General features: G+C 55.8%; 1 protein-coding gene across 4 annotated transcripts in view; it reads left to right on the plus strand.

Annotated features, from left to right (window-relative positions):
• TUBGCP3 (tubulin gamma complex associated protein 3) overlaps window positions 1-17,697 on the plus strand; it is a 43,457-nt gene extending 25,760 nt beyond the window's left edge. For 2 of the 4 annotated variants that reach the window (XM_040991124.1, XM_040991126.1), the window contains exons 12-22: window positions 3,242-3,352; window positions 3,585-3,693; window positions 5,594-5,783; window positions 8,933-9,068; window positions 9,676-9,744; window positions 10,956-11,091; window positions 12,204-12,292; window positions 12,393-12,524; window positions 13,507-13,647; window positions 14,722-14,838; window positions 16,598-17,697. In XM_040991124.1, the coding sequence (XP_040847058.1) occupies window positions 3,242-3,352; window positions 3,585-3,693; window positions 5,594-5,783; window positions 8,933-9,068; window positions 9,676-9,744; window positions 10,956-11,091; window positions 12,204-12,292; window positions 12,393-12,524; window positions 13,507-13,647; window positions 14,722-14,838; window positions 16,598-16,756 (1,389 nt within the window). In that variant the 3' untranslated portion in view covers window positions 16,757-17,697. Of the gene's footprint in view, window positions 1-3,241; window positions 3,353-3,584; window positions 3,694-5,593; window positions 5,784-8,932; window positions 9,069-9,675; window positions 9,745-10,955; window positions 11,127-12,203; window positions 12,293-12,392; window positions 12,525-13,506; window positions 13,648-14,721; window positions 14,839-16,597 lie in introns of all 4 variants that reach the window. The other 2 variants (XM_040991125.1, XM_040991127.1) reach the window with 2 other exon arrangements.
• The last annotated feature ends 628 nt before the right edge of the window (window positions 17,698-18,325 follow it).

The raw sequence follows: 18,325 nt of genomic DNA on the forward strand, positions 1-18,325 counted from the left end.
TGTTTGACATAATGGTGGAAATTGAAGAACCTTGAGTGGGAAATGCATCAATATAATAAAAGCATATTGCAATTATATTCTGACCTTGCTTTTTTTCCTCTATAACTATATATTTTTCACAGAATTAATTATCTTCTGAAGTGTGGTGAGCCCTTTGTGTTTGCTCTGTGGTGTTTGCTAGTTCGGTAACTGCACACAGCTTAGCCCTGGACGAAGCATTGTTCTCAGAACTTACCAAGATGACTGAATTGTCCAGGGTTTTGTGGTTGAAATTAAATTTTCCTGAGGCTCATACTGATAGAGCTCGTACTGTTCTCTGCCAGGATAAACTGGTGTGTTACGTGTAAAAACTAGGTGTGCATGTAAGTGAGTAACAGAGGTCCAGTTTATCGCATCAGTTAGTCTGATAGAATGGCTGGGAGAGCCAGTCCGGCAGTGCTGCAGGGTGGGCGCTTCTGGGCTGGGGTCCAGGGCAGTTCCTCAGGGCTAGGGTCCCTAGGTGGTTGTCCGAGGTGTATGCCCCTCCCCGGGGGTGCTCAGGGTGGGCCCTCAGGCCAGTCTGAGTTCTGCCCCTGTGGGTGGTGGTGGCCTCTTGGACTGGCTGTGTCTCAGAGCTGGCTGCGTGCTGTGTTCTGCAGTGAATGCTAGGATTCATGTGTTTGGAAGGCAGTTACCGAGAGACTGAGAGAGCAAAGGAGATTCCATCGACTGCTGTGGCCATTTCCCAGATGGCTGTGACTGCTGGGAAGGTCAAGGCTAGTGCCAGGAGCTCCATCCAGGTCCCCCTTGGGGCACAGGGGGCCACTCTAGGGCTGGCCTCCCAGGCGCAGAGCAAGGAGCTGGTTTGTAACTGGTGCCTGTATGGGATGTCTCTGTGTGACTAAATGGATTAAGCACCTGCACACGGCGTAGAGGACGAGTTAGAGTTGGTCAGTCCTTTGAAGGACTTCCTCCGTTCCCACAGGAGTGGCTGATGGCTACTGTGTGTCTCTCACAGCACGTAGAATATTTTAAACATTATTTTTTCTTGAAGAAGGTAATATTATTTTGTGCCATTTACTTTGATTTGTTTTTAAATCATCTCCACAATCCCTTCATGTTGCTTTTGTAGCTTGTGGGTGCACACCTTGTGGGGGAGAGCAACCTGGTGGGGGAGAGGAACCTGGGGAGAGAGGAACCTGGGGAGAGAGGAACCTGGTGGGAGAGAGGAACCTGGTGGGAGAGAGCAACCTGGTGGGGGAGAGGAACCTGGTGGGGGAGAGGAACCTGGTGGGGGAGAGCAACCTGGTGGGGGAGAGGAACCTGGTGGGGGAGAGGAACCTGGTGGGGGAGAGGAACCTGGTGGGGGAGAGCAACCTGGTGGGGGAGAGGAACCTGGTGGGGGAGAGGAACCTGGTGGGAGAGAGGAACCTGGTGGGGGAGAGCAACCTGGTGGGGGAGAGGAACCTGGTGGGGGAGAGGAACCTGGTGGGGGAGAGGAACCTGGGGAGAGAGGAACCTGGTGGGGGAGAGGAACCTGGGGAGGGAGGACCCTGCTGTGGGAGGATGGACCCTGCTGTGGGAGGGAGGACCCTGCTGTGGGAGGATGGACCCTGCTGTGGGAGGGAGGACCCTGCTGTGGGAGGATGGACCCTGCTGTGGGAGGGAGGACCCTGCTGTGGGAGGATGGATCCTGCTGTGGGAGGGAGGACCCTGCTGTGGGAGGATGGACCCTGCTGTGGGAGGGAGGACCCTGCTGTGGGAGGATGGACCCTGCTGTGGGAGGAGGACCTGCTGTGGGAGGAGGACCCTGCTGTGGGAGGATGGACCCTGCTGTGGGAGGATGGACCCTGCTGTGGGAGGGAGGACCCTGCTGTGGGAGGATGGATCCTGCTGTGGGAGGGAGGACCCTGCTGTGGGAGGATGGACCCTGCTGTGGGAGGGAGGACCCTGCTGTGGGAGGATGGACCCTGCTGTGGGAGGGAGGACCCTGCTGTGGGAGGATGGACCCTGCTGTGGGAGGATGGACCCTGCTGTGGGAGGGAGGACCCTGCTGTGGGAGGATGGACCCTGCTGTGGGAGGATGGACCCTGCTGTGGGAGGGAGGACCCTGCTGTGGGAGGGAGGACCCTGCTGTGGGAGAGAGGACCCTGCTGTGGGAGGATGGACCCTGCTGTGGGAGGGAGGACCCTGCTCTGGGCTAGAGGAACCTGGCGGTGAGGAGCCGAGAGGAACAGCTTTTGTGATGCGATCTCTGGTAGGGTCTCTAATAATTCAGAACATGTTTGTTGGTGACAACATGATTGTAAGTCATTTTCCAATTCCCTTTTCTTAGGCATTATAGGCATTCATGTACGGATGATACTTGAGAATTTGTCCTTCCTTTTGAAATTGTTACTTTTGGTATTTCTTTAAATCCCCGTGTTCCAGTGTTACACTTGTGTTGTAGAAGCAGCCAGGGATTCTCTGCATTTTCCTGTTGTCTCAGTTGAGCAGTGTAAAGGTTTTTATCTTTAAAGAAATTGGTTAGGCCTGTGCCTTAGTGGTAGCATTTTCCGCCTTCGCTATCTTCAGATGGCAGTGGTTTTTTGGGGATGGTATTGCCACAGGGAGTGTTGGTTAGCACCCTGTTTGCCTGGGGACTCTGGAGTTGGCTTTGAAAGCTTATAGTTTCTTGACTTGGCAGTTCTGGACACAGGAATATAGATTTGAGAGCTGCGGCATCACAGCCTCAGCCTGAGACGTGAGAGTGGTCTCGGGCCTGGGACCAAGTCAGCATGCCACCCAATGCTGCTGTGCCGTGAGTAGCTGTAGGGGTGGGCGCCATCTGGACAGGCTGGGAGGCTTGTGAGCACAGGTCCCATCTGCTGCACCCACATGCACGTGTGGTGGTGGGTGCTGCTGTGTCAGTCTGAGGGTGATGAGCAGGGCTCCTGACGTGGGCACTCTGCCGAGAAGAGCTGCCTGGGGCAGGCAGAGAGGGAGCATGGGTACCAGCCGAATATTCAGGAAGGTCCAGGTGGGGGAGGATACCCCTAGACCAGATGCCCGGCAGGCAGAGGGCAGTGTGTCTACACCGGGTAGTTGAAGCCCAGAGGAGAATGTTTACCTTGGAGAGTACTGCCGGAGGTCAGGCAGCCTCTGACGTGGCTAAACGTGGACAGGACACCATGTCTAGTCTAAGTTATACTCAGTGTTACTGTTAGATAACTTCTTGCTCCAGGCAGTGCCTTTTGAGGTTTTGATGTTCTTTTGTGTTCAGTTTTTTGTAGCCTCAGATCCAGCTGTGAAGACAGATCGGTTGTGGCATGACAAGTACACCTTGAGGACATCGATGATTCCCTCCTTCATGACGATGGATCAGTCCAGGAAGGTGGGATGTGAGACCCTGGTCCTGCAGTGTGACTGCTGGGTGGGACTGTGCATGTTTTTGAACAGAGTCTGTGTTAATTAAAAGCTTTGATATCTTGCCATCTGTGGATGCTGTTGGTATTCAATTTTTAATGCACAGTGCTCTGAGAAACCAGTATGTGCAGTTACGGATCCACTGTGTGTCTGCATGCTAGATTTCACGTAAAGGTGATCATAGGATGTTTCCTGTTTAGGTGCTCTTGATAGGAAAATCGATAAATTTCCTACACCAAGTTTGCCACGACCAGACCCCCACGACCAAGATGATAGCTGTGACCAAGTCTGTGGATTCCCCACAGGACGGTGCGTATGATGGGTTGGGGCGTGCTGACTGTCACTGCACAGTTACACAGGGTGGGGGCGTGCTGACTGTCACTGCACAGTTACACAGGGTGGGGGCGTGCTGTCACTGCACAGTTACACAGGGTGGGGGCGTGCTGACTGTCACTGCACAGTTACACAGGGTGGGGGCGTACTGACTCACTGCACAGTTACACAGGGTGGGGGCGTGCTGACTGTCACTGCACAGTTACACAGGGTGGGGGTGTGCTGACTATCACTGCACAGTTACACAGGGTGGGGGCGTGCTGACTGTCACTGCACAGTTGCACAGGGTGGGGGCGTGCTGACTGTCACTGCACAGTTACACAGGGTGGGGGCGTGCTGTCACTGCACAGTTACACAGGGTGGGGGCGTGCTGACTGTCACTGCACAGTTACACAGGGTGGGGGCGTGCTGACTGTCACTGCACAGTTACACAGAGTGGGGGCGTGCTGACTGTCACTGCACAGTTACACAGGGTGGGAGTGTGCTGTCACTGCACAGTTACACAGGGTGGGGGTGTGCTGACTGTCACTGCACAGTTACACAGGGTGGGGGCGTACTGACTGTCACTGCACAGTTACACAGGGTGGGGGCGTGCTGTCACTGCACAGTTACACAGGGTGGGGGCGTGCTGACTGTCACTGCACAGTTACACAGGGTGGGGGCGTGCTGACTGTCACTGCACAGTTACACAGGGTGGGGGCGTGCTGACTGTCACTGCACAGTTACACAGGGTGGGGCGTGCTGACTGTCACTGCACAGTTACACAATTTGTAGCAGTGAGTGAAGCAGGGGTTTTATTTGACTTAAGCAGTTGGTGTGCTAGTGTACCAAAATGAGAAGATAAAGGAAGTAGGGGTGGTTGGGCCTCAGGTTCCAGCAGGTAGCAGGTGTCAGAAGCCACTGCTGTCCACTAAGCTCACGCCTGCCTGCATGGCGGGGGCCGTGCTGGCTGTCGCTCTCTGACCTTTCTCTGGGAACACGGGATATTTTGTGGATATTCTAGGTCTGTAGCTTTTCACCCTTGACTGTGTTTCTTATATTGTGGTGTCATATTGCGTCATTCAAAAAATTTAAGTTTGCATGTGGCATTGTGGTGGTTACAGGAAAGACAATATGAATTCATCACAAGGTGCGTTCCTTCTGACGGTGACTAACCGTCCCAGCAGGATGGCAGTGCCACACACGTGCTTGCTTGTGGGAACAGAGGCACGTGTGACATGGCCCACTCAGAGGCTCTCTTCTCTCCTGGTCCCTGCCTGGGAGAACAGAGGCTGGTATTGAGTCCCTTTTCTTGAATGGAAATCTCAGCTCAAGGAAAGACGTGGGGGAAGATTGACGAAGAGTGGCACTGCCAGTTGTAAACCCTGTAGAGCTACAGCAATGAGATGCCTACGTGAGCTCTGCACAGGTCCCGGATCACCCCGAGCAAGCTCCCTAGGGTGCCTGGGCCCCAGTCTCCCCCAGCCTGTGTGATGGAGGGTGCGGCTGTAGGGTAGGCCCTGATATCCTACAGCCTGTGTGATGGAGGGTGCGGCTGTAGGGTAGGCCTGGGCCCGGATCTCCCCCAGCCTGTGTGATGGAGGGTGCGGCTGTAGGGTAGGCCCTGGCCCCAATCTCCCCCAGCCTGTGTGATGGAGGGTGTGGCTGTAGGGTAGGCCCTGGCCCCGATCCAATTGTAGGCCTGAATGCACTGTGACTGCTCAGGCTGCCTGTTACTAATTTCTTCACTCAGCGTGGTAGACAAGCAGTAGCTACGTGTGCTCCGTGTCCAGTGACCGTGAGCCCCTCGGGCTGCAGTGTGTTGGCAGTGCTGTCCGTGGCGCCCACTGTTTGCAGTCAGCGTGGCTCAGTGTGTATGTGCTGTGTCCCCTCCCAGCTGCAGACCTGTTCACTGAGCTGGAGACCGCATTCCAAGGGAGAATCGATGCTGCCTACCTTGAGACCAGCAAGCACCTCCTGGACGTGCTGAGCAGGAAGTACGGCCTGCTGGATCACATGCAGGCCGTGCGGCGCTACTTGCTGCTCGGCCAGGGCGACTTTGTGCGACACCTGATGGATCTGCTCAAGTAAGAGGCAGCGTGGTGCGGACGGGGCTCTGTGCGCGCCGAGAAGTGTGGCACTGTCCAGTGCAAAGAATGTACGGCCTCAGAGCAGCGTGAGGGAGTCGTTCTAGATGAGCTGTCTTAGATCCGAGCTGCAGAGGCGGGACTACAGTGATCTGTCATGTTGGCGCCCTCAGGGCAGGCTCGTGCGGTGCCTTCCTTGTCGGCGCCTCGGGAACTGGGATGTGAAGTGTCTGCTCACGATCCAGTGTCTGATCTGTAGAAGCTGGTACTTTGTGGAAAGGCAGAGGAAGAGGCCTTCCATCGTAGCCTGCTGCCCGGCGACCCAGCAGCTGCACTGCGAGCTTCAGGCCGAGTTCCAGCTGCGGCTTTGACTTTAGCTTCTTGGCTTTCTCATGGACTCTCCAGCCCAGAATGGGGTGCCAGAGAGCCAGCTGTGCTCCTGGGTATGGAAGTGGACAGGGCCCCAGAGAGGGCTGGGTGCCAGAGCCAGCTGTGCTCCTGGGCATGGAGGTGGATAGGGCCCCAGACAGGGCTAGGTGCCAGAGAGCCAGCTGTGTACCAGGGCATGGAGGTGGACAGGGCCCCAGACAGGGCTAGGTGTCAGAGCCAGCTGTGCTCACGGGCATGGAGGTGGACAAGGCCCCAGACAGGGCTGGGTGCCAGAGCCAGCTGTGCTCCTGGGCATGGAGGTGGACAAGGCCCCGGACAGGGCTGGGTGCCAGAGAGCCAGCTGTGTACCGGGCATGGAGGTGGACAGGGCCCCGGACAGGGCTGGGTGCTAGAGAGCCAGCTGTGCTCACGGGCATGGAAGTGGACAGGGCCCTGGACAGGGCTGGGTGCCAGAGAGCCTGCTGTGCTATGCTGTGCCCATGGGACTTTTATTTAGGTGTTTTTAAAAGTGGAAGCTTCTCATTCTGTGGCCATTTAGATCTGAAGGAAGTGAGAGGTCCTCTCTAGGATGCTGTGAAATCCTGCTGGAGTTTCATAGCAGCGGTGGCTGCCTTCCCTTGGTCCTCACTCCTCAGGGAGCTGAGTGAGGGTGCTGGGCCCAAGGCTGCAGGCAGAGCTGCTCTGGGAGGTGTGCCTCTATTTGCCAGGGTTTTTTTTTTTTTTTCTCAAAGATTTATTTATTTATCGGACAGTCAGATATACAGAGAGGAGGAGAGACAGAGAGGAAGATCTTCTGTCTGATGATTCACTCCCCAAGTGAGCACAATGGCTGATGCTATGCCGATCCGAAGCCAGGATCCAGGAATTTCTTCCAGGTATCCCACATGGGTGCAGGGTCCCAAGGCTTTGGGCCATCCTCGACTGCTTTCCCAGGGATTAGAACCGGCACCCATATGGGATCCCAGGCGCGTTCAAGGTGAGGACTTTAGCCACTAGGCCATGCTGCTGGGCCCCAGGGTTGTTTTTTAAATTTTTGTTTATTGGAAAGGCAGATTTACAGAGAGAAGGAGAGATACAGAGAAAGATCTTCTGTCCACCTGTTCACTCCCCAAATGGCCACATGGTCAGGCCTGGGCAGATCCAAAGTTAGGAACTTTTTCCGGGTCTCCCATGTGGGCACAGGGTTTGGGCTGTCCTCCACTGCTTTCCCAGGCCACAGGCAGGGAGCTGGATGGGAAGTGGGGCAGCTCAAACGTGAACAGGTACCCTTGTGGAATCCCGGTGCTTCAAGAGGGATTAGCCAGTTGAGTCCTCGAGTTGGGCCTGCGATCGGCTCAGGATGTGAAGGACGTTGGACTGTTGAGGCAGCCAGCAGCAGCAGCTGCTAACGGTGTTCCTCGGGTTAGCTCATGGAACAGGTGCTTTCCTGCCACTGATGCTTGTGGTTGGACCCAGTGCCCCACCACTTCCTTCCTGTGATTGGAGGAAAGTTTGCAGGCAAGTGCCCTGCCACTGTGGCAGTCAGGACCTCTGTGCCTGGTGGAGTGTATGCAGAAGCATGTGCTATGTGTCGGTGTGGCCAAGGTGAGCCCGTCACGAGCATCCACATCACCTTGTGTTGTGTTTGGACGATTACAACATGAAGTATGTGATCATAAACCCAGGAGCAGCATCAGTGTGCCTGCCCAGCATTGGACACGTTTTGTGGGCCCCTGTGGGTTGGCATGTCCTGTACCCACCACCTCTGGATCACAAAGGGGCAGCTCGCCCTCAGCAGTGTCGTGTGTCCACTGGGGGCTAAGGAGAACTTTCTCTGGAGTCCGAGGAAAACTGCCACGCGCAGTCTCATGTCTGCAAGCTTTGCTCCTGTGAATGTGCTGAAGGTCTGGAGGCTGACGTGTGTGTGGATGAGTGCTGGGCCTGCAGAGCTTGGTGTGTGAGTGAGTGAGTGAGTGAGTGAGTGAGTGCTGGACCTGCAGAGCTTGGTGAGTGAGTGAGTGAGTGCTGGGCCTGCAGAGCTTGGTGTGTGAGTGAGTGAGTGCTGGGCATGCAGAGCTTGGTGAGTGAGTGAGTGAGTGAGTGCTGGGCCTGCAGAGCTTGGTGAGTGAGTGAGTGAGAGAGTGCTGGGCCTGCAGAGCTTGGTGTGTGAGTGAGTGAGTGAGTGAGTGAGTGCTGGGCCTGCAGAGCTTGGTGAGTGAGTGAGTGAGTGAGTGCTGGGCCTGCAGAGCTTGGTGAGTGAGTGAGTGCTGGGCCTGCAGAGCTTGGTGAGTGAGTGAGTGTGAGTCTGGCCTGCAGAGCTTAGTGAGTGAGTGAGTGAGTGAGTGCTGGGCCTGCAGAGCTTGGTGAGTGAGTGAGTGAGTGAGTGAGTGCTGGGCCTGCAGAGCTTGGTGAGTGAGTGAGTGAGTGAGTGAGTGCTGGGCCTGCAGAGCTTGGTGTGTGAGTGAGTGAGTGAGTGAGTACTGGGCCTGCAGAGCTTGGTGAGTGAGTGAGTGAGTGAGTGAGTGCTGGGCCTGCAGAGCTTGGTGTGTGAGTGAGTGAGTGAGTGAGTGAGTGAGTACTGGGCCTGCAGAGCTTGGTGTGTGAGTGAGTGAGTGAGCAGTTGGTGAGTGCAGTAAGTGTGCAGTGGGTGTGCAGTGGGCGGCCCTTGTTTCTTGTTACTGTGCTGTTCCTGTTGTCTCTTCTCTTCTAGAATTGAACGCTTACTTTTAGTATTTTGTAAAGAATTTTTAATGATGAGTAATGTCTCTTTGCTTGTGAAGACCAGAACTTGTGCGCCCAGCTACGACCTTGTATCAGCACAACCTGACTGGGATTCTGGAGACTGCCGTCAGGGCCACCAACGCTCAGTTTGACAGCCCCGAGATCCTGAGGCGGCTGGACGTGCGGCTGCTGGAGGTAGGCAGCGGTGCTGGGCCGCCAACCGGGCCGCAGTGGCCCAGTGGTGTTTCCTTGTTAGCCAGGGGCCCGTGTCCTCGTCATTCCTGCATGTGAGCAGTGAGCAGGCCTGCTCCGTGCCAAGCTAGTGATCCACCGGGCTGCTGGGATGTCCATGGGTAAATCACTCAAGGCCCTTGCCCAGGGCTCCACCACACCTGCTTTTCTCAGTAAGTGCGACAGAAGGCATGGGGTGTTGGGGCATGTATTGATGCTGTGTGCTCATTAGAAACTCCACACGCTCCTGTGTGGTGGCAGGTGGCTCCCTGGACCGGGGCACGCTGACAAGGCTGTCCTGCCTCAGCAGAGCACACTGGCTTTCCTCAAGTGCTCCCTCTGGGTTGCTGTGCTCTGAGTGGCCGTGACACCTGTAAGGGCCATGGGGGAGAGCCGTTCCCAGCCACTCAGAGAACCTTTGCGTGCCTGTTGGTGAGGACGCATGTGTTGAGGGATGGTTGTCCTGGCTCTCACAGAGCTGACCTACAGCTGTGATGGGATTTAAGTATGGAGAGTCCCTTTTGTCCACCGTCTGCTCCAAGCCTGTCGCTGACTCTGTGTTTGTGCCTAGGTGTCTCCGGGGGACACGGGTTGGGACGTCTTCAGCCTCGACTACCACGTGGACGGACCCATAGCCACTGTAGGTGACTGCGGTGTGTGCTGTTGGCTTTGTGTAAGGACTCCTGGTCAGGGGAATGCCGGGCGCCCTTTCTGAAGATGGGCCAGAGCTGCATCTGTCTCCAGTGGTTCTCCCTGAGTGCTGGAATACATCTAGAAATGCAGGCTGCAGCGCCTCAGCTTCTGCCCCGGGCTCCTCTGCTTCCAATGTCAGCTGGGACTCAAACTGGCACCTGTGTGGGATGTTGGTGTCCCAGCAGAACTAGCTTCTATGTTGTGACGCTGGTCCAGCAGGCTGAGCTGCGAGTCGTGGGACCCGTGAATGGTGTCATAAATATCTAAGTAGCCTGGGCAGCAAAAGCTCCCCATTCTTGCTTTTCTTTATTCATGAAAGTTTTATGCATAGTGCCTCATTGCAAGGACATCCTTGGTGTGGGTGGCATTGCCAGCTGGGTACCCTCCAGGGAGAGCCGCAGTGCAGTGATGCAGCTGCTAGCCAGTGCAGAGTGCCCCCTGCGTACTGGCAAAGGAGGCATGTCCCCGCTGACGGATGGAAATGGTGAGGAGCTGCGTCAGCGGGGAGGGTATGGTGAGGTGACAGCCTTGTGGCTGTGCTCGGGACCAGCGGGCCAGGGCTCCGGAGGAAGCTGCTCCCTGGGGTCAGCGGGAGCCCTGGGAGTGACTTGGCGGTGGTAAGCAGTGGTCCTTCCATCTGCACCTGGCAGAGGGAGAACACGTGCCCCACATCCGTGCCGCATGCATCTGGGTCAGGTGTGTGGGCTGAAGTTCCCACAAACCCTGCTCCTCTTGCACTTGGCATATGCTCACACGAGGAGTTTGTAGATTGTCTGACTCCAGGTTCTGTGGGTGTCCCGTGTCTTTGTCTTACATCTCTGACCTTCTGCATCCTCACTCCCATTCCTCTTCGGGTGATATCATGGCGAGGTGCCCTAAAATGAGGCCTTCCGAGGTGGAAACGGCCTGAAGGCTCAGCAGGCCTTCTCACTGCCCTCAAGCTTGCCGGCTCAGTAGCAGCCATGACGAGATGCAGCAGGCCTGGGGAGCACCTGTGGGGAACTTGGTGTAATACCCTGCCTTGCCTTGTGAGCTTGCTCGGTCATGGGCGTTCCCGAGCTGTGCTGTGTCGGGTCCTAGTGTCCTCTGCAGAAGTGCCTGGGCTGTGAGCACTGTGTCGGTCAGAGGCCAACCAGCCCATGGTCCCTCCTCCGGCAGGTGTTCACGCGAGAATGCATGAGCCACTACCTGAGGGTGTTTAACTTCCTTTGGAGAGCCAAGCGCATGGAGTACATCCTCACCGACATCCGGAAGGGGCACATGTGCAACGCCAAGCTCCTGAGGGCGCTGCCAGGTGAGGCCTGTGGGCAGCAGGTGAGCCCGAGGGTGGCTGTGTGCAGATCAGAACAAAAGCTGAGTCAAGTCTGTGACATTTCATTTTTCCATTTCAATTTCCGCTTGCATACTTCTTTTGGAATTGCCGATTTTAAATTAATTGAAAAGTACAGGGCGGTGTCAACACCATGGCATAGGAGGCTAATCTTCCACCTTTGGTGCTGGCATGCCATTCGGGTGCTGGTTCTAGTCCCAGCTGCTCCACTTCTGATCCAGTTTCCCAGCTCCCTGCTGTGGCCTGGGAAAGCAGCAGAAAATGGCCCAAGTCCTTGGGACTCTGCACCCGTGTGGGAGACTGAAAGAAACTGCTGGCTCCTGGCTTTGGATTGGCCCAGCTGTGGACATTGTGGCCACTTGGGGAGTGAACCAGTGGATGGAGATCTTTGTTGCCGCATGTTTCAAATGAAGTAAAAATAGAATTTTTTATGTGAAAAAAAGAAAGCAGAAGTACAGGAAAAGAGAGTGAGTTGTCTTCTCTCCTGGTTTACTTCCCAGGGGCTGCAACAGCCTGAGCAGGGACCTTCACCAGCCGTCCAGTGGGTGCCAGGGTCCCAAAGAGCTCAAGCAGCTGAGGTGCCTCTGAGCAGGAAGCTGTGTCGGTGTCGTAGGAGAGGGACTGCCCCGGCCCCCCGGTGTGGGCTGGGTGTCCGACCTCCAGCGTGCCCGTTGTTGAGGACAGCCAGTTACTAAGTCTGCCTTATTTCAGATGTACTTTGAATTTTAATTAAGTAACGTTTGAGATTTATTGTTCATAAAGCAGGACATCCCTCAGGACCTGCATCCTGCCTTCTGTCCACAGGACCAGGTCAGGGTCTCTTGTGCCTCTGGCAGCAGGGGTGGCACATTGGGCCTGCACAGCAGAGCTCACATGCCACTCAGTATGCAGTGTCCTCGTGACTAGAGGCCTTTTGTTCCAAACCTTCCTTGCCAGGTCCTCTATGGTAGAGTGCTGTTGTGGGACATCCTGGTGCCTGAGGGTCACGGAGATTGACAGAGGTGCTTTCCTGCCAGCGGGCGATGGGGGAGGCCGAGGGCCATGTCGTGACTGACCCCTGCTCTCCGGCCTTACAGAGTTCTCTGGGGTGCTGCACCAGTGCCACATCCTGGCCTCTGAGATGGTACACTTCACCCACCAGATGCAGTACTACATCACTTTTGAGGTGCGTGTCTTGCTGTTCCTTGCTTGCCTGGGGTCGGGTCCTGGGCTCTCGTACCGTGGGGGTTGGCTGGCCTGACCTGCCTCTCCCTTGGCGTCTCCAGGTGCTGGAGTGTTCTTGGGATGAACTCTGGAACAAGGTCCAGCAGGCCCAGGACCTGGATCACATCATAGCCGCGCACGAGGTCTTCCTGGACACCATCATTTCCCGCTGCCTGCTGGATGCTGACTCCAGGGTAAGGCCGGGCCATGCTCTCTGACATGGCGCCTTTGCTTGTGCCTGTATTCCCAGGAGGCTCTTCTGGTTTTTTGTTTTCCTTTTTAAGATTGTATTTACTTTTATTGGAAAGTCAGAGTTACAGAAGAGAGACAGAGAAAGCTCTTCCATCTACTGCTTCACTGCCCAAGTGGCCGCAGTGACTGGAGCTGAGCCGATCAGGAGCCAGGAGCCAGTAGCTTCTTCCGGGTCTGCCTGTTCCAGTTGCTGACGGGTTTATGACCTGAGGCTGCAGAGGGAAGGTCCTCTTTCCCCACTGCATCTGCTCTGGGGCCACTGGGTGTATGTGGTTGTAACACACGTGAGGGGCTGTGGCTGTGGACTTGGTGTGCCCGTCTTCTGAGCCTGCTGGGAGGGGCTCCTGGAGACGTGCACAGTGGCCTGGCTGGCCTTTATGTAGGGAGACTTTGTTTCCGTGAAGCCACTGTCTCGCTGCTGTTGCAGGCAGTGCTACTTGCTCTTTAAAAACCTGCTGAATTTGATTTGTTGTGTTGTCCAGTTTCCTTTTTCATAGTCCATGTCTGGTTCTGATATCGGTTAAAAAGATCGAAGTGCTGTCCCGTCCTCTCATCTTTGCAATGGTTCTACTCCTGACTCGGGCTGTCTGGCTTTGGAATTGGGGTCAGAGGTTCGTGGGCTGAGGTTGCAGTGAAGCTTGGAGATAATTGCCTCGGGGACCTGGCTCCTCACTGGACAAGGGACTCGTTGTGGCCTGGGTGTGTTGTCTTTAGTCTGTGTCCCGTGGCCAGAGCACAGCCGAGGCTGTGGAATCGCCAGGGAGACAAGGCCCACGCATGGGGTCCTGCAGGCGGCTGATGGGCAGGGCCTGACCTGGAACGCCAGTCCATCTCGCGCTAGCTTTAGACATGCCATACCCGAACCTTAGCAGCTGTCATTCTAGTTCCAGCACGGCCAGCCTGCTGACGACCGTGTCTCCTCAGGTCCTTCTAAACCAGCTCCGAGCTGTGTTTGACCAAATCCTTGAGCTGCAGAGTGCCCAGGACACCATCTACAGGGCTGCCCTGGAGGAGCTGCAGAGGCGCCTGCAGTTCGAGGAGAGAAAGAAGCAGCGAGAAGAGGAGGTATGGCTTTCGCACTGGGGCTGTGTCTGTTGAGGAAGTGGTCAAACCAGCACGTGGCCATTTTGCCGCAGTCCCCCTCATGCTCAGCCTTGCTTGTGGCTGTGTCATGGTCCTGCGGAAGCCATCGAGGGGTCCCAGTGGGTGGTGCCTTCCAGGAGGGGGCCCAGTGCTGCTGCGCTGTGTGAGAGCTGCTGGCCGTGTGCACACAGGAGCTCAGCTCTGTGCAGGGCAGCTCACGTGAGGGGAAGAGGCGTGTGACCTTCTGACCATGCCACAGTGGACCAGTTCTGATCAGGATTGCCGGAGACGTGGCTGGGTGGCTTGCCTACTGACAGTGGCTGAGTCCTACAGAGCAGCCCCGGGGGCCAGGGTCAGAGAGCTGGGCTCTCCCAGGCCGGACCAGCCTTTTCCACATTCCATTCCAGAAGCACCCTGAAGCTGGAATCAAAACCTGGGAAGAAGGAAGCAGTTCTGGACAAATCTTAAATAACTTGTGGGTGAAAAACCCTAACGATTGAAAAGGACAAATGCCAGGGCTCAGGAATCAAGTGATGTAACATACCGTGGCATTTGATAAATGATTTCGTGATATGTCTCTTGTCGGCTAGCAGGCTCAGATTGGCCACTGACTGCAGAAATTGTCTTACGCGTAGACACATGTTGCCAGAGGGTAGGGAAATGTACGCTGCTTCAAGGGGTCAAGGAGGGCAGGCCTGAGGGTGCCCGCCTGGGACCTGTGGTCCTCCAGTGGATGGTGTGGCCTGAGAGTGCCCGCCCTGGGACCTGTGGTCCTCCAGTGGATGGTGTGGCCTCAGGGTGCCCGCCCTGGGACTCTGGTTTCTCTTCATTGGAAGATGTGCAGGGAATGCAGAGGCCCCAGGAATGCACTGCGTGTAACTGATAACTGGTGCTGTGTCTGGTCAGGATGGCAGCTCCACCTGCTCCAGGGGTTCCTATCAGGGTACTGTGGGGTCATCCCTGGAGAGCGTGGAACTTGTCCCGGTGTGGTGGGCAGCACAGCAATGTTGGTTGGGTTCCCTCTGAGACGCTCGGTGCGTGCACTTGGTTTTGCAGGGCCAGTGGGGAGTCACGGCGGAGGAGGAGGAGGAGGAGAACAAGCGGATTCGAGAATTCCAGGAATCCATCCCCAAAATGTGCTCACAGTTACGAATACTGACACATTTCTACCAGGTACGTCTGTGTGCCAGCACCGTCCACACCACAACGCAGCAGAGCAGGGAGGACGCCCACCCCTTGTGCCCCGTTGCTTCCCATCTTGGCAACATGTTGGCTTCCCCAGGGCGAGCTGTAGGCTGCATCCTTGGTCCTAGGAGTTCTGGGAGTCCTGGTCTCATTTGGAAGCCCATAGCCCCGTGCTTGTCAGCATGTCAAGTGGACAGCACCCTGACAGTCACAGGCTGCAGCCAGCCCCAGTGCAGGTGGCTCTTGGGTGGCTCCCCACCAGCCAGGGTCTCTCCTGGGTCTTGCTTCATTTGTGTCTCAGGGCAGTTTTCGTGTCAGGTATGCGGCCTCATCCACTGGTGTTTCTGTCCTAGCTGTTGAGGAATCCGGGTTTTCCATGGCAGTGACACTAATTTGTATTCCTTCCAAGAGTCCGCATCCTCTTCAGCCCTAGTTGTCTGGTCTCCTTGCTGGCAGTCAGTGGGCCTGGAGCGGGACGGCGGCTCTGTCATTCGGATTGCCACCTCCTGGCTGTCAGTGGGCCTGGAGGGGACGGCGGCTCTGTCATTCGGATTGCCACCTCCTGGCAGTCAGTGGGCCTGGAGCGGGACGGCGGCTCTGTCATTCGGATTGCCACCTCCTGGCTGTCAGTGGGCCTGGAGGGGACGGCGGCTCTGTCATTCGGCTGCCACCTCCTGGCGGTCAGTGGGCCTGGAGGGGGACGGTGGCTCTGTCATTCGGATTGCCACCTCCTGGCGGTCAGTGGGCCTGGAGGGGACGGCGGCTCTGTCATTCGGATTGCCACCTCCTGGCTGTCAGTGGGCCTGGAGGGGACGGCGGCTCTGTCATTCGGATTGCCACTTCCTGGCGGTCAGTGGGCCTGGAGGGGGACGGCAGCTCTGTCATTCGGCTGCCACCTCCTGGCGGTCAGTGGGCCTGGAGGGGGACGGTGGCTCTGTCATTCGGATTGCCACTTCCTGGCGGTCAGTGGTGTACAACTCTTGTTGCCCGGTTGCGTGTTTCCTTTGAGGTGTTGAGAGCCACCACAATATTCTAATTATCACCTTTTGGTCAGCTGTTCCTCTGCTGAGGACCGTCTGTGTTCCAGAACATGTCCCTGAGCCTTTGCTCTCATCTGTCCTGCTGCTCTGTGTGTCTGCTCTTTGCCAGGACTTTGTCTTGATTGCTTCAGCTTTGTAGTTTGTTTGGAATTCAGGTGCTGGATGTCCTCTGCCTCGTAAGTGCTGGAGATCGCTTTGGCTGTCTGATGGGTCTTCTGGGGTCCTGTACAAATTTTAATAGTATTTCTCCTAGTCATTTGACAAATGTCATTGGCATTTTTATAGGGATTTTTATTTGTGAGTCAGTCAGTTTGGGGAGTTGTGGCCCTGAGCTCTGTACATGGCTTTGCTCTTGGCTTCCTTGTAGAACTTGGGGACAAAGCGGAAATCCCTTTGGTCAATGTGTTCATGGCTTATATTTGTAAGAATATTAACTCTTCCTGACACAACTGCGCTGGCCTCATGGATAGGAGACCTCACTGGCACACATGCAAAGCCAGCTGCGGTGGGTGCCTGGTGGGTGTCTGTCTGCAGCTTGTTGTGTGGGACTTCGTGGGGGGTGTCTGGATGGCACTTGCTGACCGGGCGTCACGTGTGGGGCCGTGGCTGGTGTCTGGATGGCACTTGCTGACAGGGTGTCACGTGTGGGGCCGCGGGGCGGGTGTCTGGATGGCACCACCTGACACGAGTGTGTTCCTGTCCATCAGGGCATCGTGCAGCAGTTCCTGGTGTTGCTGACGACCAGCTCCGATGAAAGCCTCCGGTTTCTCAGCTTCCGGTTGGACTTTAACGAGCACTACAAAGCCCGGGAGCCCCGCCTGCGTGTCTCGCTGGGCAGCAGAGGACGACGCAGCTCCCACACGTGAGGGACCTGCAGGGGCTGCTGCGTGGAGCGCGTGGGACGTGCAGTGGACCCATCCGTTCTTGAGGCACCTGGAATGCCGCAGGTGCTCAGGGTCTGTGCTTGCGTGCTTCCACACTCCCACAGCGTGTCCAGTGTGGGAGTGGACTGTGTATCCACAGAGCTGAGCAGGCTGCCACACTGTCTGTGAGGGACGTGTGATGCTTGGGCGTTCTGTTTGTCACTTTTTCCAAGTCTCTTTCTTTTAGAGAAGATTAGGGTGATAGAATATTCACCTGCCAAAATGGTGATGTCATTGCTATTTTTTTAACATCCTCTTTAGGGCACTTTTGTTAATGTAATCAAATTGTTACAAAATGTCCTTGCTAAGGAACTGAGAGAGCGTTTTATTTTAGTTTTTTAGTGTTATAAAATATTAACCTGAATAAGGACCTTTGTATCTTAATGTACCTTACATATGCTTATTTTTACTTTGTCTTCTTTCAAAGTTTACATTTTATATTTAATTTGCTATTTCAGATACTTTGTAAGGAGTGTAGGGAACGTGTGAGAGAGTGTGGAGATGCAGAGTGGATGGTCTGGCAGCCTGGGCGGTGCCAGCCCAGAAGCAGGGGTGAGGGGTGTGAGTTGAGGTCTGGCAGCCTGGGCGGTGCCGGCCCAGCAGCAGGGGTGAGGGGTGTGAGTTGAGGTCTGGCAGCCTGGGCGGTGCCGGCCCAGAAGCAGGGGTGAGGGGTGTGAGTTGAGGTCCTGATGCGTTTGCAGACACTGACCTGGGAGTGCAGTCCCTTTCCTTCCTATTTTTTCATTGTAAATACTTTTATCAACATCCAGCCAGATGTTGGGGGAACTGTTTTTGTAAAAATGTCACACGGACCACATAAATCTGCTTTTATTATGTTGCGTAACTGAGAACTTAGAGTTAAACACAATTATTGTCCAACTGCACCCGTAATTTCTTGGTGAGTCTGTGCCAGGTCAGGTGAGGGTGGCTGGAACTGAGCGCCTGTGCTGAGGCATGGGGATGGCACACGGCACACGTGGCGCTTTTGAGATGGTCTTCGGCCCTCTGAAAGCACGGATGATCTGCATGCGTAGGGTTCTCAACTGTCAGTCCTCTGAGACCACGTCTGTCTCAGCCTCCGGCACGGTGTCCTGAGCCTTGGCTTCTGGCTTCCCAGCCTGGGCAGTGCTCAAGGATGCCTAGGAGCTGAGTGCCTCTGCCTCCAGTCACCAGACAAAAAGCCAGGGAGCACACATTGCACCTCCTGGGACATGGGACTGGTTGTGGCTGAGGGGGGCAGCCGCCATGCTGTGGGTGGGCATAGCACAGGCACCTGAGTTTGCCATGACATCATGGGGCGTTGGGCCTGACCCAACAAAGTCTCATGGACCTGGCTGCCCTGGCTGTGCCTGCTTTAGGGTCCTGCTAGGTGTGCCCATGTGCCTGTCTCAGCTCTGTCATACCGCTGCGTGCAGGCCATGTGTCCTGGGCCATGTACGCTGTGGGACTGTTGTGTCGTGTGTGTGTGTGCCATGGTGTCCCCATGCCCCTCTCTGGACAAGCAGAACATGC

Source organism: Ochotona curzoniae, unplaced genomic scaffold (genome assembly GCF_017591425.1).
Source record: "Ochotona curzoniae isolate NIBS_2020 unplaced genomic scaffold, NIBS_Ocur_1.0 contig_64, whole genome shotgun sequence".
Taxonomy (NCBI): Eukaryota; Metazoa; Chordata; class Mammalia; order Lagomorpha; family Ochotonidae; genus Ochotona; species Ochotona curzoniae.